This window comes from Lingula anatina, chromosome 1 (genome assembly GCF_051362555.1).
Source record: "Lingula anatina isolate TDL-2025a chromosome 1, LinAna3.0, whole genome shotgun sequence".
Classification (NCBI taxonomy): Eukaryota; Metazoa; Brachiopoda; class Lingulata; order Lingulida; family Lingulidae; genus Lingula; species Lingula anatina.
This window is the reverse complement of record NC_141767.1, coordinates 37,030,910-37,057,462: the sequence shown is the minus strand read 5'-3', so window position 1 is coordinate 37,057,462 and position 26,553 is coordinate 37,030,910. Positions and strand designations below refer to the sequence as shown.

Here is a 26,553-nt window from a genome sequence, read left to right as displayed (position 1 = left end):
AAACACTGGCGTCCTCTATTGGTTCAGTAGCAGACAACACACTGTAAAATGGACAAGCGCTGTTTATGTTAGTCTTCGAGGTTTCGCGGACGCGTCATGAATGTGCCAGATAAAAGAGCAGCAAGGAAGACGGGAGTAGCAATAGGCTCTTCATTATGTCAATATCATTATAGAGATGTACACACGAAGTTCTGTTGCACCCAGGGCACGGGGTTGTTTACACGTCACTCGAAAAAATATAGCCCATGCCCCGGGAGTGTTAGATGATCTTGGCAGTAATAATACTAACTACAAGAAATGGGTCGATATTTGTCACTTGTGTTACAAAACCATTGACACCACTGTTCAACACCACCCTTCATATCTTCCACCAGTAAAAAGGAAAAGAATATCAGAGGTATGGTATCTGTTCAATCATTATATCTTCTATTTCGCAGACTTTTTTACACAAATTAAAAATAAAAAGACTTAGCACAGGCTTGTACATGTACGTTGTTTGTCCTTGATATCCTAACTCATTACTTGATTTCAGAGTTCATCTGCTGCAGATACAGTTACTACATGTAGTATTACCAGTAGTACTCAAATAAACAGTGAACATTGCTATGTGAGTATACAAAAAATTATATATATATTTATATCATTAAAATAAAAATAAACTTCTGTAAAATAGTAAAGCACATTATACCAACATCATTATCAATGTGATTTTATAAATGCCTTACACAGTTACTGTGTGTATACATGCTGCTTTTCACTAATATTCAAAATTTGATTTTAGGCATCATCTGCAGACAGAGATACACTGCAATGAAAACTGAACCTGGCCATATGAGTAACAAGTAAATAAAAATCCAATAAGATGTCATTCTTTTTTTTTTTTAATTTTAACACAAAGGTAATTGGATTAACTTGTCACAGGCTTGTAGATATTTTGCCCTTGTGGAATTAAAAATAATAACTGCTTTCAGATTGCTGCTGCAGCCAGAAAAACACCCAATTCTGGACCAATACATAGTAAATGTGACCATGTGAGTAAAAAAATTAACTAGCAATAAACATATTATAATACAAATCTTCCCTAAGATCATGTGAAATATTTTTTCAAAGTAATTTTTATGCATGCATTTGCATCAGTTCTGTTTCTGTTTTCAAATGAACACACAAGTAGTATGGCACAATATACCAACATCGTTTATTAATGCCTTACATAATTATGTAGGCTCCCTTTCATTTTCAAAATTTGATTCCAGGGATTGTCTGCAGAAAGAGGTGCTACTGCAATAAACAGTGAACATGGCCATGTGAGTAAAAAGCAAATAAAAATCCAAAAGCAATGTCCTTCTCTTGACTTTTTTCACAAATTAATGATAATTGGATTAATTAGATTGTTTGTCCTTGGTATTAAAAATCATTACTATGATTTCAGATTTCATCCACTGCAGACACAGAAACAATCACTCCTGGACCAATAAACAGTCAACGAGTCTATGTGAGTAAAAAGAAAAAAAAATGGTATACCCCACACAATATAAATTTTGTAAGGCCATAATTTACAATAATTACATAATTTACAATAATTCTTATACTATACTTGCATCATTAACAGCTTCTGAATCATTCACATTTGGTGCATCTACAAGGTACCTCTTGTTCTTTTGGCATCAATTTAATCCTTGTTATTTTTTGTAATCTTCAACCTTGTTCACTTTAAATCGCCGCTTTCCATCCTAATATGAACCATGTGTCTCCACATTGCTGAAAGCTGCTGAAGCATGTTGAGTTTATTGATAATTTTGGCATTTTGTCTCTTTTACACACAGTACACTTAAAATAACATGTGCACCAGGTAACTTCCTTTCATGGCTTTTTTCTTCCCAAACGTTGAGCTTACTCATGCCCGATTTCAGAGAGCATGGAAAAGTTCACAAAATCAGAGCATAAGCAAGCTCAGCACCTGTGAATTTTTTGTACCGTGTGTAAAAAGAGTCAAAATGCCTAAATTGTCAATAAACCAAATGTGCGCACTTCCTTCTTGGGAGTTCATACCCCTTGTGGCTAGCATGATGTGATGAGCCTTTATACCTGGTTTATAGACATCTTTCAAGCCAAGATTTAGGCTTCGTTCACATGAAAAATCTATTTTCTATTTGCGGTATCTTGTGATCATAGTCTGAGTCTGTGCCCTGAATACCCCGCGGCGTAATTACTGGCAGCGCGAGCCAGTTACTTCCAAAGCTGTAATTAATTCTCGGCTGCACTCGGAGTGATCACAAGATACCGCGGATAGAAAATAGATTTTTAGAAAATAGATTTTTCATGTGAACGAAGCCCTAGTCTTTTTCTCTGCCTTGGTTATTTGGCATATCTTGTGGGAAGGCACATTAAGCTTAAGCATAAAAATTACAATTTCTTTTTTAGATTGTATTTGTTGGGACCCCAAACAGCAATGCCCAATTGATTTCCCAAAAAATAAAGGATCAGCAAGATACTATCAAGGAGCTCCAAGAACAACTGCGAATACTAAAAGACAAAGGTGAAATTATAATGATAATTTATTATCACAATTAGTGCATAAATTGAATTATTATCCTTTGAACAATTAACATTAAAATTGTACAGTTAACTACTGTATAATAGGTCAAAATCTCTGAAAATGTGGAGCACTTGACATAATCCTTGCTGTACATATAATTTTTTTTTTCAGGAAGTTTTGCTCAACTCCTTAACACCTTTCAAAGAGCATTATACACCCATTATGAGAAAGGTGGTGAAAAGTTAAACCAGCCAGATGTTGTTCAGGCCTTTTGTGAAAAGCATTCCCCTGGACTTTGGCCAATGGTCCTAGAGGCCATAGCACCTGTCCATGGATCTGGTCTTAAAAGGATAGAGCTTCAGAGACAAAGAGTAGCTAGCTTGCTACATACACTAAGCTATTTTAAGTAAGAAGAGCAAACACTAATAATAAACTATAGCATAATCACTTACACATCAATTTCAGCTCGAGTTAATAGATGAGGTTAAAATACAAATTGCATATCATATGTTTTATGAAAAAATAGTGTCCATTTGACAAGGGAAGTCTGTGCACATAAAAAAAATTGGACAGGGGAAGTCTTTGTACATAAAAAACGAACAAAAATTGCACAACTTAGGGCAGCTAACAAAAACAAATGTCCAAACCAATGAGAATACATTTTCCCTTTTATTATTATTTATCATAATTATTCTGCAAATGATCATTTGCACAAAACTATCCAGGGAGCTGTTAGATTTTTATTTTAATTTTATGGACTTGGCCACTCTACTTTCAGAAATCAGAAAAACAGCCACATGGTCAAAGATTCTGGACTGTTCCTGCACCAAAGAGGACTTACAAAGAGCGGTCAAGCAAAGGGTTCCATTTTGGGCTGCAGTGTATCCAACAGTGCACTTAGAAGACATAAAAAACAATTATCAGAACTCAAATCAACTGGCATACATGGGCCATGCCCCGAGACCAGCTGTTCTAAATGACTGATGCTAGGAACATTTCAATTTCTGAACTTTAGTTACAATTGAAAAATTTGTAGAACTGGGTCAATTTTAAGTTTATTTATCTATTTCCTCATTTTATTTCTGTTCTTTCTTGTTTAACAGTTTTGATGTCTTATCTCTTCTATCAGTGATAAAATATATGTATAACCATGAGATATTAACACACACACACACACACCTATATGAAGCTTTTCAAAATATCTTTATTTTCCCTATTGCATAAACAACAATGGTAGAAGATAGGGATTTTCTTTTTTACTTATATCTGTAATAAAGAATACTTTGGAAGTATTTCACTTTTTGGACTATTTCACTTGCAGAAATAAAGGTATACAACTGGCAACCACTGAAGAAAAGAGATTTCAATGAAATCAATCACAGTGGTGTAAGCTGACAACAGAAGTAATAAGTTGTATGAAACTATGACCAAGCTGCATTCCAAAGCTTATGGATTTTGAGGCAGAACCTTGGATTAAAAGTAGTAAATAAAACTGTTTTATGAAGAATAATTTCTTGTCTTTCATGACTGACATTGAGATTACACATTGCTCTGTATTTTACTATCATTTGTTTGAAACTGCCTCAATGAAAAGTAAGTGAAAACTCGTGGCAATTTTTAATTTACATTCTTCCAAAACAGGAATGCTTTCATTCTGATAAAATATTTTAAAATACAATGTTTTAGATTAGTCACATTAAGAGGCATGTTACAAAGAAACCTCAAAACCTGGTTACATGCATGTGTATAGAAATATTTACATGAAAACCAAGTGTCTAAAATAATGCAAAATAGTGCTGTCCATTAATATTTAATATATCAATATATAACACGTGATGTGTCAGACTTTTCAATATATAACAATATATGAATAGTACTTGCAGCGGGGAAAAGGGGTGATATGGCTGCATCAGAATAAAGCACATTTGTGACTGATTACTATTATGTGATTAAAATATGAAAGATGTAAAATGTAATCTTCATCCAAATTTTAGATCACACATCGTTCTGAATGAATAGATAAAGTTAACTTCACACTGGGTATAAAGGGAAAGTATTGTATAGAAAATTATATTCCCTCTTGTGGATTATTTTGTGCCTATAGTTCATCCCTATGCTTTCAAAATATTAAGTGGCACACTTCAAGATTTTTTTTTTTCAATTTCAGTATACTATTGCATTTTCATTATATAAATAATCACCAATTAATACTTATTTCACAAACATTCAAGTTTTAATACAAGTTTTAATACAAAATAACATCCTTGAGAAAAATCTAAGGCTTCTTCCTCATGATCAATTTTTTTTTCATGAAAAGTTATCATAAATAAATCTGGTACAAACAATACAGAATACACATACAATTATGCATGTAATAATGGATAGAAAAAATGGGCAAAAATGATAGCCCCCTCCCCCCCCACCCCCATATTTTAGACCTACCCCCCTTGATTTACAATTCTACTGTATCTTCATCCTCTCCATGGTTGTTCATGGCAAGTTTTACAGGCCCTGACCCACCATTTTCATGTAATGAAAGGAGAGGTGGTGGCGATGTCTGGGAGGCTGCTACTGGTGATGTGGGCAGTGCTGGAGGCGACTGTGGGGATTGGGGACCAACTGGACTCACACAGGGGCTAGAATCATTGCCATCCATTGTGTCAGACTTTTCTGCATCATGGCTCAATAAATTCTGACGTTTTGACTTTGGAAGAAACTCAGCTTCCGAGAAAGCACCATAACCTCTGTGTGTAATAAAAGGGTTTGGCTCTGGTGTTATCAGTCTGGCTAAACCGACTGGTTTCTGGCGTTCGCGGACTTTGGCTTTTGCTGCCTCTCGAGCCTTTTCAGCTTCTTTCAGTTTTTCAGCTGCTTCCTGAAAACAGCAAAGTAAACTATAAACTCCTCTTCCAAAATTTTTGATACCATACAGGTTACTGATAAAAAGCAGATATAAATTGTATCAAAATTTCAGTATTGTTCTGTAAGTTATAAATCTTTTGATAAAGTACTTCTTTCTACCAATAATGTTTCTCTTATAATCTGAAAATGCAAAAAAAAAGTTTTTTTTTTCAAAACAAGCTGCTGTTATAGCTGCTATATAACTGCCACGAAAAATAATAACTTTTAATAATTATATATAATAATATATAAAACTACATGGTGGTTGCATCTCAGTGCCGTTTGCATGTTTATAAACTAAATTTAAAAAATAAATCAAACCAAATTGATACTTAAAATAGAAATTTGTGTATAGAGGGGCAGATTGCTTACCATCATTTTTTGATCTGCAGCTTTGCGCTCTAGTTCCAATCTTTCAAGCTGGACTTTGGCTTCATTAAGCATTTCTTCCTGCTTCTTTTGTGCCTCTTCCAGGCCTACTCTCTTCTGTCTTTCTGTCTCTAGCAACTGTTCTTGTTCAGCCTTTAGTTTCTCTAATGCCTCTCTCTTTTCAAACTCTTCCTCAAGGAGCCTAAATGAATGATTAAGTACAACAATGTAACAAAAATAAAAACAATATTTACTGAGGTCTTTTCCCTTTCAAAGAAACAGAGTTAGAAAGAAAAGATCACCAGGATCACATTACCGGTATCAAAATATCTTGAGGTAGGCACTGATATAATTATTACAATTTGTTTAATCATATCACTTATTCAAAATCAAAAATCAAATGAAATACTGATCATCTTCATCAAAATACCACATACTGTTAAGATAAAACAATGACTGTACCCACCTTGCCTGCAGAGATCTGACAATTTCTTCATCCTTCTTTGCCTGGATCTCCTCTTGTAACATCTCTTCTAGCTGCTTCTGTGCCTCTTCAAGCTGATGCAGCCTCACTTGTTCAGCCTCTCGCAGAGCAGATTCCTCCAACAGCCTGGCTTCGGTTTCTGCTTGTGTCTTAACAAGCTCCTCCAACTTCTTCCGATCTTCTTCACGCATGTCTGTTTCCTTTCGCAACCTTTCTTCTGCTTCAGCTCTAGCTTGTGCCAGCTCTTCAAGCTGCTTTCGATCTGCTTCACGCAAAGCTGTCTCTTCTTTGAGCCTGGCCTCTACCTCTGCCTGTGCTTTTTTAAGTTCCTCTAGTCGCTTCTGTTCAGATTCTCTCAAAGAAGCTTCTTCAAGCAGTTTTGCATCAGACTCTGCTCTCATCTGAAACAGAATTGACCATATTTCTAAATGATGCAAAAAATCTGAATCAAAATATATACCCTATGCAATGATGACAAAATGGTTTGGCTGAAAATAATTCGTATTTTCCTTTAATAATCATTATACATTATTCATTCAACAAAAACAAAGTTTTTTTTCATTAACCTTTCTTAGTATTTCTAATTCAGATTTAGTCTTCTCCATTTCTTCCATTTCTTTCCGTCTTCTCTCCTCATCTTCTTTGGCTTTTGCTCTTGCTGCATCTCTCTCTGCTTTTCTGGCCATGGCCTGGGTACGCTGGAACTTCTCAGCACTGGGGGCATGGTTTATAGCCAGCTGAACAGCTATTACGACAAAATATTTTAAAGCGATGTTAGAAAAACATGGCTCATTTATTGTGACTTGCTTCAAATTAGGTCCAGTATTAATGGACACTTTTATTTGACGCTACAATACACACAAAAATGTTTTTCTCTTCATACTTATTCAGTGTAAAAGAACAAATTATATTAGGCATTTTTTACAAGCTTATGAATCCTGGATTGTATCCATAAAATAATTTGACCTATTTCAAAATATCTTTGAGGAACAGAAAATGTACAAAGTACCTCTTATCCATCTGTTTTTGTTCTTCATGTCTTTAGCGCCTATTTCATATGTTTTGCCTGTCTCTGAACATACATGGAAACGGTGTTGTCCCATTTTGTGGCTAGGTTTATCTGGAAGAGCCTGCAAACAGATTTCAGCATTTAGTAAGAGAACAGTTATTTACAATTCCTTTTATATCAAAGCCATATATAATATTGGATATTAGAAAGGGGGTGGTAAATTGCTCCCCCCCCCCCCACCCCATCCTCTAACAAATTATCCTTATTCGAACCAACTCAATACTTCTTGCAAATTTATCAAACATTAATGTAAAATGCATTTTTTGTAATAATGTATCTAAAATGATAGGCCTAAAAGTAAGATAAAATCTTAAGAAGTTATCTCGACTGTTTTTTTTTTTTTTTCAGTCGCTGCTGACAAGTATGGTTTAACAAAGAAAGCCAATAAAACTGCTTATGGAAAAAACATGACACTAAGACAGACACTTAAGACCAACAGCCCTGCAATTTTTTCATGATTGAATCTAAATATATAATATTCACTTTTCTTTTTCTGAGAGCCTAAGAAATGACAGGTGGCACTGTGCAAGTTGTTCTGACAGTTGCAACCAGCTGTAATCAAGGTCACATGAAACAATGATAATACAACAACAATACAATGACACTGTCCATACTGGAACATGTAGAATACACAATCATTCATGACAACATAAACATACAATGTTTTACATAAAAGGAACAAAATTAAAGAGGTTAATTCTTGAATACTACTGTTAGGAACAAGGTGAGTTCAAATGCAGGATAGAGGGAGTCCTGACTGTAAAACATTCTAATCATGTTTTTGAAACAATTAAACACTGATCAGTGGATACATATGCAGTACAGTAAGAAAATTGTGGATGGAAATAGAGGACTGGACTGGGAAACAGAATTCAATATTCTATTTCTTTGATTATTCAGATTTTTTAAAATTAAAATATACTACTTCTGTTAATCATAAAAAAATTTGAAGAATTCTCAAGGTGTATTAATTCAGAAATTAGCTGAATAAAATTAGAACTTAAAATTTTGATTTCTTACTATTGATATGATTTACTTGCAAATGGTGATCCATTTCTGGTTTCAGTATTTCTTAATTAAAAAACTTCAATACTTTACCAAATATGAGCAAGGCTGTGTTATTTCACTAAAGTAACCTGTGCTTGCTTGTGACCTAAATAGTATTAGACAGAGGTGAGGGCTGCCTCCTGACCAAGTACCACCAGCTCTTTGTAAGATTAGATGAAAGTGATGAGCACAAGGCAAGTAAATGTCAAATCTAATGGCTTCTGGTTTAAAAAATTACTTCCAAACTTGCAAAAACTGACTCATTGATCCTCTTGCTAATAAATTATAGACAGACCTCAATATTACTGACCAATACAAAAAAGTATATCTGAATGATGCTTTTAAATGATGTTTCTAAATTTACTGGCAACAAGGTTTACAAAATTACAAAAATGGAAAAAAATCCTGTGTATATTGAATCAAGATCAATGTCATGGTAAGATCTGTATTTTTCATGTATCACTCTTGATTCAATTCCATAGTAACTATTTCCTATCATTTCTACTGACACTGGGAATAATAATATATAATAATAAATTTTTTAAATAATAAAAAAAGAAAAATCACTGGCTCCGGGAAATAAAAATTAAGGTTCTACTTGCTTGTCGCCATGGTATTTGACTAATGTTGAGATGACTCTGACATAATAAATTACCCAGGATTTTCATAAATTGTATGTAGAGATCCACTCATTGTAGAATGCACATGCTTTTTTAGTTTATTTTTTATGTATTTAGTAAACACGCAAGATAATCACAAAAGAAACCTAAAGTAAATTTCTGGAGGAAAATTTTTACTACGGTACAGCAACATCACATAATTACACAGTTCCTCAAAATGAAGGAAAAAAACATACATACCTCTACTTTAACATGGCTGCTAATTCTCACTTCTCCTTTAAGTTCCACTTCATCTCTGTTGGTAAAATATTTCAAACAACTTGGAGTAAGAACAAACCATCTTTCTTTCCAGTTGGTCATCATATGACCTTTTTTGGTCAACCAGCCCTGTGAAAGAAAAAAGAACGAATTGAAAAATGCATGTCAAATGTATGATCTTCAATACATTGCATTTTTCATAGATTTTTAGTGATATTCTTAAAACATAAATTAAAAAAATAAAAATAATTTTTGTGTTATATATATATGTTTTAAACAATTGCTCCTTTGGTACAATAATAAAGACAAAAACAAGATTTGTTCAAGATAGCAGAAATAGATAAAAAATTGACAATGCAAAAAACTGAAACGCAGGGGGCCTAAAGGAATTAAGCGGTAAGGATGAGGATGGGGGCAAAGTTTGCAAACCTGTATGATTCAGCTTAGTTGCCTTGGGCACAATTATTTTCAGTTTGAGTGAAAGAGGCAAAATTTCCTTATAGAAATTGAAAATGTAAGAGATCTATTCATTTTACATTTTTATTCCAAACTAATGAACATAAATCATAAATAGGTCACTCTGGTCTGGACTTAAACAGAAGCTGAATAAAAAGTTTCTGAAATTCACCATCTTATTCAAAGTTCAAGTTTCTGACAAAAAGTGTACTTTCAACCATATAAAATATTCAAACATATTATCATTATTTCATGAATAGGGTCTGGCATTAATGGGAAATATGGGCCATAATATATGTTTTAAAACAACAATTGAAAATATAATATGATTTTTGAAAATAATCTACTTAATATGTGGATGGGGATGATAATGGTGAAAACTGACAGATCATTAGTGATCTATAAATAGCTTTCTACATACAAACTACGTGTCTGTATATAAAATGTAGGATTAACAAAAATTAAAATTTCTTATCTGATTTCATTCACTAAAGACTATCACATGTAAATAAGAGTGGAAAAACACTGATATCACATGTTCCTTTCCCACTCTACATTAGTTATTGTAGTTATCTGCATTAACCACTTCAAAATGTGTACTTTGCCATGTTATTCTCCTGCATGCCATACCTCCATTGTCCCCCACACACACATGCATTAATGAATACAAGCCCCACATAAATATATCATTATACATGCCCCCTGAATCAAATCACTAGGTAAAAAAGTACAATCCATTTCACAAAGCACTTCAATACCAACGATTCTACATTTCATCTACTGGGGACAGAGAAAGTTATGGGTTGGCCCATGCAAGTGTTCTCACAAGAATTGGAACATGATTAATCAAACAGTCTGCATAAGGACATTGCTGGGTTTTAAGCAAGCAATACCATAAAAAATTTGTCATCTGAATAAAAGAGGTGTACTGAATAGAGAGGCATAAATAACCAGGGCATCTAGCAGCCACCAGATATATGCAACAGTTAGCTGCTTTTATGCATTCCATAACATTAGAACATGCAGAGTAGCAATAGCAAGCGTTCTTGCACCGTCAAAAAATCTGACATTCAAGTAAGACTCAAAAAGGACATCTTTTTAATCAGGACAAGCCATCTTTTAAATCCAATTTTAAAAGTTAATGTACACCCGTATCTCAGGATTTCAGACCTTGTCTTTAACTTGGTGTACTGCAATTTTATCACTTAAAATGATTTCACTTGTAAATCTTCACCAATTACAGTAGAAAACTGGATGCCACTTCCTCTAATGGACAAGATGTGCAAAAGAAGTTCTACAAATGTCTGTTATTTAGTCTGCACTGTGACTGAGCTGTACGAGGTATTTGTCATGATGAATGAATGTAACTTTTGCAAAACCTGTAAAAATGTACAGGTTGACCCCAAAATCAAGAAGTTTTAAAATGGCTCAAAATGTTAAAATCTTGCAAGAACTGATGGAATCCACATGCATGGTACCAAAACCACAACTTACAGGAGAGTATGCAACATATAATACCAATGACAACATTATAACCCAAAACACATCTCTTCTGCCCAACTTCACTGTCATTATCTACCACCATGCTGGTACCTACACACATGATCAAATGTGGCTGAAAATATATCTTAAAAGTAAGACAAACACCATTTTTCTTCTCCCTCATAGGATTCCCTTAGCATTTATCAAGAAAAATTTCATGCTCAGAATACGGGTGATTTTGGCATTCTCTTCTATACCTGTCTGACATAAGCAAGCAATGTCCTTTTTATCACACTTTACAATAAGACAAACATTCCAAAGGTTGAAAAACACATACTAGTGATATGTATTTCATGTGATGATGATTCATGTTTTGTTGGTACCATGTTTTATTGTACATCATACTGATCAAAGATCATTTAAGAAGCTCTCTCTCTTCCATTTTTGGATATTTGTGTTCTCGTGCCTTTTGCAAGGTTTCTGCTGCATTATGACTACACGTAACCTCTTAGCAAATTTCGACTATAACAGATATATACGACTTCACATATAAAAAGTATATGTATTTATAGCAAAACATAAGCAAAAGGTCTGATATTTTTGTAAAAGTATTCTGATTTTAAATCAAATATTACAAACTAATTTACTAGTAGGTTTGTCTTTTGTGGACGTAACTAGATTGTGGTGGACTGCAAAAGCTTCCACATGGACAGACCAACAATATCTGAATAAAAAAGAAAATAACAGTATAAAATTCAGTTTGTTTTCCTGCACTTTAACCATCCATGCAGTCTGTAAAAATTTGTCATGTCAAAACTTGTTTGTCCTTTGCTATCTTCAGGTGATCTGTAAAAGTTGTTGATAACCCTTTAGCTTCAAAGATTTTATTCGTGATAAATCCTATTTATTACCACGTAGCTTTTTACACTGAGCAGGTGAGTTTATAGTGCTTTAATCATCAGAGCGTACAGGCATTTTTCTTTACCTCTAATGTGACATACATAAATACTTACACATTAATAAGGCCACATTCAGTTTTTAATATGAAATGTCCCGAGTTTCAATCTCATCAAGCAGAGCCTACGATTTCAAGGGGTGCAATCAAGCATATCTTTCCTAAGGTTAAAGCCTTCTAAGCTCAGCCTTTAAGTTATATATGTATAAGACTTTTTTCAAATCTACGTCTTCTGTCGCAATCCTTTGAAATCTCACAAATGTCAAAAAGGGCATACCATAGAAGCTTCAATAGATTTACTTCTCTTTCTTTTTTTTTTCCTTTTTTTTTTGGGGGGGGGGGGGGGATTAACCTTAAATATTTTCTAAGGAGACAATATTTGGTGTTTATATTGCTTTCAAAATAAAGGATATGTCACATTTGTTATTTAAGTCTACAAACCTCAACATTTTAGGGTTAATAGAGTAATTTTCCAAGATACCAGTTCTTATATTGGGATAATTAAAATGTAAAATTCTCATCATGCATAGTAATGAATACACACATAAAAGCACAGAGCGTAACATATTACCTCACTGACATAGCATAATAAATAGAAATACACCAGTTAATCCCCAATATGAAACAAACCATTTTTCCTTCCCATGTGTCTGAACTTGTTTTTATCTTTATCCAGCCCTGCATGAAAAGAGTAGAACTTTCCTTTAACTCAATAAAAATTTCAATCTAAACTTACACACAATGTATCATCTTTTTTCTTTTTTCCTTTTTTTTCCAAGGTGAATCTCTAAACATAAATTATGCTTGGGCAAATTAATTATCTGTCTAGATCACAAAGGCACCATAGACAGCATAAAAACAGTGAAGCAAATGCAGTGCAAATGAATCCAATAACAGATCTACGACAATATCACTCCACACTGTACAAATGCACAACCAAACATGTTGAAATAAGTTCATCAGTTTGTTAATGAAAATGATTATTATATCAGCTTGTAAATTTTCTTTTGTCCCGAACTAATAATTTTTTGAGATACTCAAAAGTGTTTTGAATGACAATCTACTTGTGCTGCAGGCATGACAATGGGGATGGGGGGGGGGGGGGGCAGAAACAACAATTCTCAACCACTAGTGACATCACTGTAGACCAAAGCCATCAGCTTGACATTGACACATACCTGTATCTCAAAAATTATTAGCTCGCGACAAAACACAACCACACACATTCCTGAGGTTCTATTAACAAAAGGAAAAATAAACATCTGAAAATTTTCATTCTGAGCTGATGACAAACAACTGCTCTGTTACCTGGGATCTTACCTTGAACTTTAATGGTTTACATCTCATCATAATGGCTTATTAAAGCTGAGATTAATAAATGAAGCCCATGATGTTCAGCAACTTATTGAACTAAACAATACCTTCCTTTTTATTCTTGCACACAAAAATTTACTTTACTGTTACAATCTTTACAATAACTTTACTTAGGTTGTATCTATGTCAGTAAACTGTCTACAGAACAAAAATAGGACAAACTCAATTTGAAAAGTTAACCACTTTACATTTTTAATGATGTTACAGATATTAATATTCTTTTCATGCCATGTAACCTTAATTTGCTCTTAATTAGTAATACTGCATTAATTATTTTATTAAAATATACATTTACCCAAATTTTATCTTTGATACTTGATTCTACATACCTTAGCAAAAAACATCAAAAATCACATTCATACCTGGACACTGAAATCATTCTGTCAAATTATACTGTTTGCACAGTGATGCATATGCCATACACTGCATAAGCTCCTAGCTGTGCGCATTCATGCATGCACATAGTTGTAAACATAATATTATGAATCGTAACAACTTACCTTTCGTATAACATCATTTATAAACTGATTATACAGCTCCTGCAAGCCTGCCGAGACCACACTGGTTTGCTGGTCCTTGGCGCAATGGGACTCCATGTAGTTCAATACTTGGTGATAATTAAACAAGGGGATTTCCTTGCTGATAGTTTCAAAGTCTTTTTCATTCCATGTCTCCCCGACCGTTTCTGTGTATTCCTTGAACACGAAGGCTACCTCATCGCAGTCCATCACCACTGGGAACAGAGGCACGCCCTCAGAGTCACACTCTGCCAAAAAATTAAAAACTCTCCAAAGTTTGTACACTCCATCATCACTGAGGACAGCCTGTTCACGCTTTAGGTATTTCTTACTACATACCATCCAGCACACTTCATCTACTTTATTGTAATCGACTTCATTGGGGGAGTTCAAAAGTGGGTCAAATATTTCCGACTGGACGATATGAAGGAAGTCTTTAAAACCGAGAGCTGTCGAAGACTGGTGCATGTCTAAACTTTGTTCTGCTCGCTGTACACCCAAAGTGTTGGCTATGTTATGAGTTAGTACCTGGAAGTAACAGAAAACCCAAATGATATATAATACATATCGATATCATTTGTTGAGTACAAATCCTCTTTTCTGATTATTCTAGAAATATATTTTAAGATTTACTGTAACTAATACATAGTTGGATTATATATCAATTATGAAACATTGCTTCAGTCTTTGACTTCATAAGATTCATTGATGGCTTGGGCTTTTTCATTTCCAACATTCAAACAGAAAACATAGTTCTAAGTTTTCATGTTGGAGATGAAAAGCTGAGACAAGCTAGCAAGTAGAACAAAATGTCTAAACAGGGCACTTTTTACAGCATTACGAAGACACCACTCTTCATTATGCATTATAACTGCATAAATAGGTCCATCATAAAAAATATCACATATAAGCTACATGACCTTAATGTTTTGTAACATACTTGACACTGATAAAATGATTGCCTTTTTTATGGTTCACATATACTGTATACGTCCTGCACCTGATAGAAACACGTTATCAGATAAGAAGGCAATAATATACATTAAATGCTGCAAGGTATGAATAACATACTTTTTTAGTTCAACAAGTCTGCAGTACATGTTGTTAAGGAGCATACCTACAAAACCAAAATTGCACTGTTGCCAAGTGCCCAGTTAAACAAAAGAATGTACTAGTAGTCTAAAATTGACCCTAAAGGGGCACAGGATTAGTTTTCCAGCAAAAAGCTCATACTTCGTGAATTTTCCTGGGCTAAACTGTATTTTTTCTGACCATCCTCTGACACTCACCGTACTATATAACTTAACAATATCAACCCATGCTTTAATTCTCAATTTCTGACATCTCTTTGAGCTCAATACTTGAACCAAAATTCCAGATTCCATATTATTTTACACTGTGTCAAAACGGGGAGCTTTGTAAAAAGATGGTAAAGTTGATCATTTTTAGGAGACATTATTTCATGGCATTTATCTGTTAAAATATGATCAAGAAGCATTTCTTGTCCTCAAGCAAGTTCAACAAGAAGTGGTTTATGCCCCTATCATATGTTTAAAATCCTGCACTTTGTCACTTTAAATTTATGACCCATAATTTTGATCTAATTCAATCCAGAATAAATCAGATAGTAGCCACCTGAAAGGAAGGTCAGACAAAATTAATAAGTTGGTTAATGAGTGCAACCAACCCTAATTTTGTAGAAATCAGATTTCTGCACCATTTCCTTACTAGTAGACAAAAAGGCATTGGGGATAGGTTTGTTACTAGTAAATAGGAAAATTTACAACTGACACTAGGTACAATTTTGATGCTGTTGTAATGTTTGGTTTTCATGCTCAAAAAGTGTCCACACTACAGATTAGACCCCCACTCCCAAGTAAAAAAATCCTAGTGACACAAAAATTTGACTCCTGTGCCCATTAAACATTGTAATTAAACATCATCTGTTTTAAAAACCCAAATTAATTCTGTCTACCAACCCTGTTTACAAAAAGGCACATTTTGTTAATCAAGCCTGTAGCCAGGGGGGGTTCACAGGGTTCGAACGAAGTGACCTTTTGTCCGGAAAAGGTCTGCTCTGGGTAAAATTTGATCAAGGTACACAAGGGTTTCATGCTAAAAGGTATACTTTTTCAGAAAAAGGACCCTTGCTAGTTACAGACCTGTTAATCAACTTATGTGTTTTGTCATTTTTTTTTTTAATTTCATTTTTTTACACTTCATGTGAAATTTCCCCAAAAAAATATATATCTCAAATAAAAGAGTCTGAGTCAATGTGAAAAAAATTACATGTCAGTCAATGATTAAATAAATTTACTTATCTATCTGTAGGTCACAATAATCAGTACCTTTGAGCTACCTATGAGACTGCTAAATAGTATCAGTATTTACATTCTGATTTACACCCTTCTTAGAAAACTTCAAAACGGACTTGGATCTTTTAATTAATAACCTGTCCAATTTGAGAAAACAATAGGCTACTTAAGTTTGGAGATATAAATGCAATAACAGTATGTAAACATGTGTTCAATATCCACTAAAGGGGGGTATGTATTTTGATGAGTAGACACAAAAGCACTATTACCATGCAACTAACAACTAACTGATAATTGAAGATAATTAATTTTTCACATACTAGTATTCAGATGCCTTTTTAAAAACTACAGTTCCTTAGTTTGCTAATGCAGCAGCATAGTTTTGCATCAAAAAGTTAGTTTGGGATTCATTTTTTTCTCTCTCAGTCACTACAGAACAGATATCCATGCAATTTTAAGGCATTGGCACAAAAAAAAGAAAAACATTTCTAAAAGACCAAACATATTTTTACCAGTGAGACTTGTTGTTTTGACCTTTCTGTCATGTCCTACAGGTAAAAAAAAACAGTTCAGTATCTTTAAAAAGATTCATTTTTATCATCTTTATACATGAGACAATGAAAGACCAATTTCACAATCTCAAGGTATTGTTTAGGAGAAAAGTTCATCAGGCGTAAGACTTTAAAGGTGTGGTTCATTTTTTATCAGCCAAGATCATAAAACAAGGTTTTTATTGAAAGCCTTTTTGTCTGATAAGAGTCAAAACTTCATAAAATCATAAATCTTTCTAATCACTGAATACTTTTGGATTTAATCTCAATTGACTAAAATAGAAAAAAGTTTAAAGGCCAAGAAAGCTTCATTCGGAACTGCCTAGTTGGCTTGTTTTTAAAACAAGCCCTTTTTATCTACACTTCACCTGGGAATCCCTAGTAATGATTTACACACTGTTAACAAGCTTCTTCTGTTTGCAACATTAATAATTAAATAAATAAATAAATAAATAAATAAATAAATAAATAAATTTATTGACCAAAAATTAGGAAAATAATAAAATTAAATCACAATTTAAATAAATAATGCAGTTTGCATCAGACAGTTTTGTGTAAACATGTGCATGTGTTCATGTTTAACAAGACATGAGACATCTTAAATCACCGTTATGCCTAAATTTGTGAATGAGTTTTATTCACAACCCTGGCTTCATATCAGAATCTGATATGACAATCAAACTCCCCCATCATGAATCATTACTGTACATGGATACTAACAGTAACATGTGAGATGTTTTTACAAAACGTGTAGTTTAAAACTCTAATTAATAAAGGGTAAACATGTAAATTTAAAATCGTTTTCCAACTAGTCGTGATTTTTACCGTTTATTTTTTTCACTTGATATGAATCACTGCCCTCAAGATAAACTTCAATCAAGGAAGTGAGCACATTAATTCTGCTTGACATAATTCAAATTACGTACTGATTACATGAATACATCAGTATGCAAACTTCCTCATTCATAATATAGATCGAGTTACAGTTTTCCAAACAGATAACGGGTAACTCACAAAAGGATTAAATAAACTTATTTTACACACTACAAACGTGTTTTAAAATGCCACTGTTGAAATTGCAATACATTTTTGCGTCTCCCCTTGGCACTCCCAGGATGTTGATACAGTTTAAAGCAATGCAGTGACCTGGAGCATATCTCATTAATGTGGTGCAAAAAGTAACTTTCGATTCTTAGTTCAATCCCAAACTTTCTAAACTTTTGCATAAGGCATATTCCAACCATACCTTTAATTGTGACACTTGAACAGCATCGTTTTGGTGTTCGTCTAGAGCGTTAAATGCATGCCAAATGCACTTCCTCTTCTCTTCAAACGCCATGTTGATAAAATACCACGGTCACATGGTCTTGCTACGTCACGGATTCCCCTTCTTCCGGGCGACAGTGTATAATCAGTGGGACCACGAGTTGTCACAGACCTAGGCCTTCAGGGCAAGAATTTTATTGAAAATGAGACAGTTTGCACGATAATAGTAGTTTCCTCACTGAGCTAGCTGGGAGAAGAATCCAATTAAGAGTCTCATGCATGAAATCCTTGTCTGACAGTTTGTTGGAAACGAACTATACTGCAGTCAGTACGTTATTTACAAATTACATGTACAGCGTACATGTACATTGACAGTGTAACATTCATTGTACTTACTACTGATACTAGTTAAGAAATCTGTGCAAAAGAATCTCTGCCAATTTTAGTGATTAATCTTATATGAAAACGTACAATTAATCACCTTCCAATTTACAGAAAATGTAACATGCAATGACATTTAAAAGATTTTATTTACATGCTATTATATGATATACTACTACATGCATTTTAGTAAGTAGATCTATGTCTCTGTTCTATAGAAAGCCCGCCATGGAAGTGACAGTATGATGAATTTAACAAGAAGAATAAAAATTTTCTCCAAGTCTCCACTGTCAGAAGTTGCCAAGAGAAAAAGATCAGGGTATGTCTAAAGAAAGTGCAGGTCTATTTTATCCTGTCTCTGGCCTAGTCTTTCATTGTCCATTTTCATTATGAATTTTTTACATTGACATGTTGTCGATCTACATGTATAAACACCAAGCATACATTTACAGTATACAGATGGACATTGTGTATTTTATTAATAGAATGTTAATTGATATTACATCCGATGGTGTTATTCAGCCTCTGTTCTCCTTGGTATGTAAAAAAATGTGCTGATGTTTAGAATTATTGAAAACTTAATTTTTGCATCTTTTTATATCAAGTAAAATAGATGGTTTCACTGCTGTGGTAATATATGGATTTTTTAAATGGCTCAATAATAAAAAAATGTCTTTTTTTTTTTAGAACATACCAGTACTGCACACAACAAAACCATAACGCAAGCAGGTCTTCGGACTACAGGGAGCTGATCAAAAAACATACCGAGGTCACAACAAACCACCTGACTCCAGAACTTCAGTTACATCTAATGACTCCCACATGTCCTCTGTGGTATGCAGGCATAGAGGACTGCATTTTCAGTGACCCTTACTGGGCATTCTACTGGCCAGGGGGGCAAGCTTTGACCAGGTAAATATATTGACTGTTTGCAGCCCTAGTGTTAGCAGCTTGCATCTAGGATTTTCAGTTGGCATGCTGAGAATAGAGGCTAGTTATTTCTGCAACTTGGGGTGACTGTATATTAATTATTGTTGATAGAAGAAATCGACATAAATGGAAATAGCTAGGACACGTCATTTTACTTTAAAAAATCTTATTTTTTATATAATTTATTTAGTTTTGCAGGGGGTAACCTTATTTTGTGAAAGAAGCTTTTCAAGCATTATTCATAAGAATGTACATTTTATTAAAAATTAAAGGTAGAATTATTATAACTAATCTGGTAGTAACTACATTTCACATGCATACTGGTTTTCAAGTTGTTCCAAAAGGTTCCCCACCCATTAGCAGCTAGTGCCATTGTGTGCTGTATTCCATATCCTCATTCTGCAGTATTCATCTATATATGTGTATTTCATATCAGGTACTTATTGGACAATGGTAAAGAAGTAGCAGGTAAAGTGGTTGCTGACATAGGCAGTGGATGTGGAGCCAGTGCAATAGCTGCTGCCATGATGGGAGCAAAACAGGTTTTGGCAAATGACATAGATCCTGGTACAATTGTGCTTTACTTTCTTAAGAAGCAGATTTTTATGTTCAAACATTTTTATATATATTATATCACTTCAATATTTTCTTTTTTAAAATTAAACAATATTTCTTACATTATGTCACAAATAGCTTACTGTTTTAACACTGAAATTCCACTTACATATGTCACAATCTGATACCATTACATATGAACAACAATAAAAATTCAATTCGGTAATTATCTTTTTTTACTCTTTTTTAGTGGCGGCTCTTGCCATTCAGATGAATGCAGAATTAAATGGAGTTTATCCAAACATTGAAATATCTACAGAAAACCTTATAGGTCACTCCAAACATTGGGACATCCTTCTGCTGGGAGATATGTTTTATGACAAAGACATTTCAGACAGAGTGCTGGAATGGATGGACATGCTTGCAGGCCAGAACACAAAGATTTTTGTCGGGGATCCTTGCAGGATTTACATGTTGGACCATCCCATTAGGACAAAATTAAGATTAATTGCTGAGTATGACTTAACAGATGAATGCAAAGAAGAAAATTATGGACTGTCTTCTGGTTTTGTATGGGAATTTATTCCATAAATTATTGTTTTTCACATACATGTTTCTGTTTTTTAGAGATTTTTTAGCACTTTTACATATTTCATGAAAGACTAGAGCAAGCAAGTAAAACATTTTTGTCAAAAATTATTTGAAAAAAGAAAATTCTACATTAGGTTTTGGTAATTTCTAGTCAGTTTTTGTTCAAAATTAATAAAGATGATGTCAACATTACCTCGGAACCTAATTTTTCCCAATTTTTTGAGAAGAGGAACTTTTGACAATAAGAGCACTGCACCATAAAGTACTGAGAAATAATTGTCATTGGTGAATAATAAAGATTACACAAAAGAAAAAAGGAAAATGATGACAAAAGAAAAACCTTATTAAAAACCTTAATTCAAAGACAGAAATTACAAATCCGATTGTCATGCAGTTACAAAAACTAAATGTTTCTCATTTAATCTAAGTATGGATGAGACAACAATCACAGATCATGAAGAAGCAAAAACTTATTTGTAACTGTGAGTAATCATATTTGTGTATTGCTACACACCCGTTGAATAATGAAGCCTCCATTTCATGCCCTTTTAACATGACATTTACCTAATTTAATTATAAAATACTGTAATTCCCAATACACGAGTACTGTGCAGTACAAAAGGGAGAGATTATCAACTTTAACATACTACATATAAAAATAAATATTGGCACAACGAACATACAAATACATGTATTAGAGGTCCTGTAAGTACAATGAAGACACTTATATTGATTGCACCACATTATCAAACCAACTCCGCTGGTTCAACATCAAATTTAGCTTTCAGAGCTTGAACAGGTTTCTTTTCTCCCTGTTCCAAATATGCCCCATCTTGCATGTCATGTCTGTGGTAGAGAAGAGTCTTGAAGCCAAGCTCACTGAGACCCAGGTCACTTTTCAGTAACTCTGTCCAGTTGAAAGCAAATTCAGTGATGTAATTCTATAACAGAAAAACAAAAAGGCGTGGTTTAACAGGCTAAGAGCCAATTAACATTCCAAACAGCAAAATCAACCATTTTAAAAGTATTTTCAACAAGATTATGATACTTGTTAACCATCCCTCATGTAAATTTAAAAAATATCCCCAAATGTACAGCCAAGCAAATGGTAACATGTATTCCTTAGCCTTGCATATTGAGTAAGGGAATGAATTGTTCTTTAAAAAGGGGCAAGGCATTATATTTATGTACACGTACAAGCACAGCTGAAAATATGGCCCAGGTTTGGACCCATCATACATTCAAGATGGTACAAGGTCCAGGTAAAAAAAAACAACAATTCATAAAATATATGTAATAATATAACTTACATGGTCAAATGAAAAAAGTCCTATCTTCTGGAATTGTTCCAAAGGATTATATTCCTTGACACAAGGAGGTTGGAAATCACACTTAAATTCATGACCACAAGGTGGCTCTAGTGCTGGGACAAGGAGTGGAATGTCAAGCTGGGCCACAATCCAGTCTTTGTTGTTCAACACAAAGTTGTAAATCTGGTTTAGAGATTTCATTCCTAAACAGGAGAAAAAAATTCATTGTGAATCATTACATATCATCTGCTTTGAAGGCAAATGAATAAAACAATAACATTTAATACTGAATTTAGGTTTGCAGGTGGTGTTTCAATGGCCCTTTTCTTCATCTCATTCAAAATGAGATCTGTTTGAATTGATCTGTTATATATGTTAACCCTGTAATTTGCTTATTACTGTCCATGACAACTGCACAAAAAATTGATGCCTTTGTTTCTAACATTTGTTAATCAAAGCTTCCACCTTTATTTGTACCTTTTGTTTTAACCCATTACTACAACAGTAATTGATTTGGTCATTGTGTATCATATTTTCTCATATCTATGATTAGTTTTAATATTGTTTTACTCTTGCCTGATGGACTGATTGTGGTTACCACAATGTCAAGTGTCTTGTGTTGAAGTAAAGCTAAAGACAACCATTAGGCATAAAACACATACAGGAGAATTCTAAGCTACCAACCTGTGCTAGAGTTCATCACATTACTGGCATAGGCTGTCATCAGGCAGTGGGTAAACTCTGAAGGTGCCCCCTCCATAAGATTACCCTCCTCTACACTGAATATACTGAAATCAGAAATATTTTGTCTATGTACAGGAATGAGATTTTTTCATCGATCAGCAGATTTCTGACCTTTCTAGAGTCAAAAATATCATTGGCCTCAGCAGTCCCTTGGACCCCATGCCATATATTCTGAATTTTTCACTAAATGGCAGTCTCATCCCAAAATCTAGATAAAAAAGACTGAAGCGAAGGTGTCTTTCTGTATTCATATTACTTTCATGAAATGCATGTATATAGTCAGTTTTATCCTTCAAACATAGTTTTAACGCTTTAAAACGGCATGCCATTTCCTTTACACACAAGGACTTTTTGTGACTGATAATCAATCTTAGCTTGTTTGTTGGTGGAGTAAAGATTTAAGAACTAGGAAATTCTTACTCATGACAGAGAAAATATGCTTTGATCTGTTTCACTTGTTCCTGCACCCATGCTCGATGCTGCTTTAAGTAGCGTTTGCAGATTCTCGGTGTAGAACTGCCTTTCTTCACTGGAATATAAAGTAAAACCATTACAACTGCATGCATCACTAAAAATTACTACATCAAAACTATGCAGTTTTCAATGCTATAATTTCACAGTCTCTATTAACTGTAATTCAGAATAAATCTTTGGATAAGAACATATCAGATCGAAAAAAACATTAATTATTTGACTACAGTTTTCAAAAAAAGCACATGTAACTTTCCTTCTTGAATAAAAGTATTTTACTACTAATAAGAAAATATAATCATAGATTGTATTTTAGTTATTCTTTGCAATTCTGGACAAAAACACTGTTACAAAATGTGTACCTGAATCAGTAAGAATTTGAAAGAGAGTTTCTCCCAGATTAATGAAGAGTTCCTTCTCAGCTACCCTGATATGCATCCCTGTAAGGCTCTCTATAAAGGAACTGTCTAACAGTTTGTATCGAAGACAACTGGCCAGCAGCTGAAATAATATATATATATATATATATATATATATATATATATATATATATATATATATATATATATATATATATATATATATATATATATATATAAATATAAATAAATTTTAGTTGGAATAAAAAAAAAAGCTGTGTTAAGTTACTGAAGAAAACTATAACAATTAGAGAGATGTGAAATGTTACAGATGAAATTAACTTCAAAATAATTTTTTTAAAGTAATTAGGTACGTAAAATACATTTTGGCACATAAAGAAAAAAATAATTATAATAATTCATAAATTATAATTATTTTTAATGATCATTTAAAATTACTCCATGATACCAGGAACCCACTTAGTGGATGCAGAAAATCAAGCTAATATACTGAAAGAAGTGAGGTATAAAATTAAAAATTTGTGGGCAAATGCACTACCTGTAAACCTGCAGTATCCTGTGCACTTTCAATGCCCTTTTCCTGCAGCCTGGACTGAAGCATATTGAAGAACACCCCTACAGCTTGTGGGATTGCATATATCTCCTCACCAAGGGCCTGTAAGACCTGAGACAATGCTATGCCCAGAAGTTCCTCGTTTGCATCCATATCTTTGACCTTATTCGGGTGGTTGATGAGATCACAGCCACATGGGAGCTCTTCCAACATGGCTGACAATGGCGGAATGTCAGCACTGACAGACTGGCGCTTCAAGATCTGACAAACAGCAGGTCCAATTATCCTAGAATATAGGGTAGTGTAATATAATGCAATGCAATGTTACATGTATGTCATGTAGAATTTGCAGATTAAACAAAAGAACATGATATTAATGAAACTACACACTTTGCTCAAACAGTGGGTCTAGTCCAAAGACGTACTGCAACAATAAGGAAGATGAAGAGTATTCTAAATATCAATGTATGAGAAAGTGAGTTCAAAACTGTATGCGCGTAGTTGAAACACTCTCCTCCCCATTCTACTTTGAAATACACCTGCTAATAATACCATTCACTTCTTACCAGGTGAAAGCCAGCCAGTAACATTAAGCAAAAGCAAAATTGTTTTAGAATGTTTTAAAATTAAGTCTGATGCCTTGGCTGTGATTAATGCCTGTCTGCTTAAAAACTCACCTTTCCACAACAGGATTGAAAAGATCAAAAAGGCAGGACAGCCATTCTGGCACTAGCTCTGTCTTGCCTGGAATAGCTTGAGCAGCAAACAAACTCCAGCCATTTGTCCTAGAAAAAACAGTGTTAATTTTTACAATGTTATTATTCGCTTGTCCTCTATTTTTTAGTTCAAGTAGATGAATATATGTATATACAAACACAAATTCCTAAGTAAATGCTTTCTAACAAATAAAACAATATTTTAAAGTACACAATAGGACATATTTAAAATCAACGAGAGTCCCCACAGAGTTGGATCGATTAACAAATAACTATTTTCATTAGGAAACCCTTACTTTAGGCATAAAAGTAGATAACTTCTATGGTTTTGCACAAGAACTTACAAATTTTTGTGGTGCAGGCCTGTGGTGTTTAGTGATAGTAGTTTAGGTAACATCAAAATTACAGTGAAAACAAATACTTTAAAGCATACCTGTCTATTATAGGTAAGATGACATTGGCCAAAGCATCTGGGATATGATCACACCGCACGAGCACATCAAAGAAAGGCTGGTACAGGCTTTGAGGTTGACCACAGAGCTGAGGGCAGCCCTTCTCACAACACCCCATGCCACCACACTGCTGGACATCTGGGGGAGTCTGAGCAGGTAACTTGTTAGTGGCATAGTGGGTTAACAACATGATAGGAAGAGTCACATCCTTCATCAGTAAGGTCTGCAATATCAATGATTGTTTTGTTAACCAGGTAATGATTATCAAAGCAGAATTTCACTTCATCATCATCATCATAATAACAATAACAATGATAATTTTTATAATAACTATTATACTATAAGTAGGAGCAATAGTAAAGCACTTGTACTTTTGTTCAGTGATCAGTATTGTCATCTATAAATCTACCTGCATTTCTACCAGTCAATGGATAAACTAAAACATTAACAAAAAATATTCACATTTCTGTTACCAAGAGCCCTAAAATTTTGTTCATTTCATATTATATATATTACCTGCAAAAGCAGCATCCATGCAGGTTCTGGCTGACTGGCTAGTAAGGACAGCTGTAAGTACAGGGCAGTGGTGGTCTGCATGTCATCATAGCTAGAAAATTTAGCAGAATGCTCTGTGAATAAAGTGATGCATTAAGAATTAAAAAATATTGGAAATGCTGCTAGTTTTTTTTAAAGCAAGGCTGAGGCAGTTGAAGTTCTAACTAGCAAGTATCAGTAGTCCAGGAGAATTTTTAAAATGTTAACTTACAAATTAAACTTCTTACAACATTGAAAATATGGCTTACCAAAACTTAATGCGAAAGTTTTAGAGAAAAACATAAGAGAAGCCACAGCTCAAATCAAGCCTTGAAGCTGTCCTGCAATATAACAGCCGTCTTACCTTGTCCAATCTGACTTAAAAACACCTGGGTGCATCCATCCAAGCCACTGGCAGGGGTGGCCTTGTGGCAAACTTGATGAAGCTCTAGCCTCAGACTTTTTCCTCTTGCCATGCAATCCTCTTTTGAAAATTCTGTCAAGAATTATGAAAATTTAAATTGAAGTAAAGATTATTTAAATCATATAACTATATACTTAAAATGAAACACACAACCATGTCAAAGACAATCACACGGAATATCTTTCAAGTAAATGGTCATATCACTTGTTTTTTTTTTAATAAAAGGTGTATAAAAAAGATTTTCAAACTTAAATAGCAACTGTCACAATGATCCATGGTAATTCAACGAAATTTCATTTTGTATTCCTTCA

General features: G+C 33.9%; 5 protein-coding genes across 9 annotated transcripts in view; 3 read left to right on the top strand and 2 right to left on the bottom strand.

Moving 5' to 3' along the window:
- The first annotated feature begins 13 nt into the window (after positions 1–13).
- On the top strand, positions 14–940 carry LOC106158636 (uncharacterized). The gene is made up of 3 exons (XM_013534709.2): positions 14–397; positions 533–607; positions 782–940. The coding sequence occupies exons 1-3, from the start codon at positions 176–178 to the stop codon at positions 812–814; spliced, it is 330 nt and encodes a 109-aa protein (XP_013390163.2). The 5' UTR covers positions 14–175; the 3' UTR covers positions 815–940.
- LOC106162195 (uncharacterized) lies at positions 863–4,046 on the top strand. The gene is made up of 7 exons (XM_087010090.1): positions 863–898; positions 930–1,031; positions 1,254–1,304; positions 1,430–1,492; positions 2,422–2,536; positions 2,708–2,942; positions 3,315–4,046. Exons 1-7 carry the CDS (start codon positions 863–865, stop codon positions 3,514–3,516), a joined length of 804 nt encoding a protein of 267 aa, XP_086866216.1. The 3' UTR covers positions 3,517–4,046.
- LOC106158631 (uncharacterized) lies at positions 3,721–18,350 on the bottom strand. 2 transcript variants are annotated; one of them, XM_013534702.3, is made up of 9 exons: positions 18,182–18,350; positions 14,052–14,597; positions 12,808–12,855; positions 9,267–9,413; positions 7,300–7,420; positions 6,857–7,035; positions 6,273–6,691; positions 5,810–6,008; positions 3,721–5,411 (listed from the first exon to the last, which is right to left on the bottom strand). In XM_013534702.3, exons 1-9 carry the CDS (start codon positions 18,272–18,274, stop codon positions 4,989–4,991), a joined length of 2,175 nt encoding a protein of 724 aa, XP_013390156.2. In that variant the 5' UTR covers positions 18,275–18,350; the 3' UTR covers positions 3,721–4,988. The 2 variants fall into 2 exon arrangements, with proteins under 2 accessions (XP_013390156.2, XP_013390157.2); XM_013534703.2 differs by lacking the exon at positions 12,808–12,855.
- On the top strand, positions 18,226–20,863 carry LOC106158635 (electron transfer flavoprotein beta subunit lysine methyltransferase-like). 3 transcript variants are annotated; one of them, XM_087001229.1, is made up of 5 exons: positions 18,226–18,386; positions 18,801–18,901; positions 19,270–19,494; positions 19,949–20,079; positions 20,318–20,863. In XM_087001229.1, exons 2-5 carry the CDS (start codon positions 18,825–18,827, stop codon positions 20,656–20,658), a joined length of 774 nt encoding a protein of 257 aa, XP_086857355.1. In that variant the 5' UTR covers positions 18,226–18,386; positions 18,801–18,824; the 3' UTR covers positions 20,659–20,863. The 3 variants fall into 3 exon arrangements, with proteins under 3 accessions (XP_086857355.1, XP_086857356.1, XP_013390162.2); XM_087001230.1 differs by lacking the exon at positions 18,226–18,386 and adding an exon at positions 18,389–18,529; XM_013534708.2 differs by lacking the exon at positions 18,226–18,386 and adding an exon at positions 18,390–18,525.
- The window catches only part of LOC106156156 (uncharacterized protein KIAA0825), a 24,549-nt gene continuing 18,623 nt past the window's right edge, over positions 20,628–26,553 (bottom strand). For both annotated transcript variants that reach the window (XM_087001222.1, XM_087001223.1), the window contains 10 exons: positions 26,183–26,314; positions 25,801–25,891; positions 25,266–25,507; positions 24,794–24,901; positions 24,102–24,402; positions 23,546–23,684; positions 23,133–23,241; positions 22,653–22,756; positions 21,969–22,171; positions 20,628–21,599 (listed from right to left, as the gene is read on the bottom strand). In XM_087001222.1, coding sequence (XP_086857348.1) covers positions 21,405–21,599; positions 21,969–22,171; positions 22,653–22,756; positions 23,133–23,241; positions 23,546–23,684; positions 24,102–24,402; positions 24,794–24,901; positions 25,266–25,507; positions 25,801–25,891; positions 26,183–26,314 — 1,624 coding nt within the window. In that variant the 3' untranslated portion in view covers positions 20,628–21,404. The remainder of the gene's footprint in view (positions 21,600–21,968; positions 22,172–22,652; positions 22,757–23,132; positions 23,242–23,545; positions 23,685–24,101; positions 24,403–24,793; positions 24,902–25,265; positions 25,508–25,800; positions 25,892–26,182; positions 26,315–26,553) is intronic.

Coding starts and splice junctions, on each gene's coding strand:
- LOC106162195 (XM_087010090.1), top strand. CDS start 863: ATGTCATTCTTTTTTTTTTTTAATTTTAACACAAAG. Junction 899..929: donor TTTTTAATTTTAACACAAAG/GTAATTGGATTA, acceptor ACAGGCTTGTAG/ATATTTTGCCCTTGTGGAAT. Junction 2,943..3,314: donor CATACACTAAGCTATTTTAA/GTAAGAAGAGCA, acceptor CTCTACTTTCAG/AAATCAGAAAAACAGCCACA.
- LOC106158631 (XM_013534702.3), bottom strand. CDS start 18,274: ATGGCGTTTGAAGAGAAGAGGAAGTGCATTTGGCATGCATTTAACGCT. Junction 12,856..14,051: donor TAAATGATGTTATACGAAAG/GTAAGTTGTTAC, acceptor CTTTTCATGCAG/GGCTGGATAAAGATAAAAAC. Junction 5,412..5,809: donor CTGCAGATCAAAAAATGATG/GTAAGCAATCTG, acceptor TGCTGTTTTCAG/GAAGCAGCTGAAAAACTGAA.
- LOC106158636 (XM_013534709.2), top strand. CDS start 176: ATGTACACACGAAGTTCTGTTGCACCCAGGGCACGGGGTTGTTTACAC. Junction 398..532: donor AAAGGAAAAGAATATCAGAG/GTATGGTATCTG, acceptor ACTTGATTTCAG/AGTTCATCTGCTGCAGATAC. Junction 608..781: donor TAAACAGTGAACATTGCTAT/GTGAGTATACAA, acceptor ATTTGATTTTAG/GCATCATCTGCAGACAGAGA.
- LOC106158635 (XM_013534708.2), top strand. CDS start 18,481: ATGAAATCCTTGTCTGACAGTTTGTTGGAAACGAACTATACTGCA. Junction 18,902..19,269: donor GCCAAGAGAAAAAGATCAGG/GTATGTCTAAAG, acceptor TTTTTTTTTTAG/AACATACCAGTACTGCACAC. Junction 20,080..20,317: donor GGCAAATGACATAGATCCTG/GTACAATTGTGC, acceptor ACTCTTTTTTAG/TGGCGGCTCTTGCCATTCAG.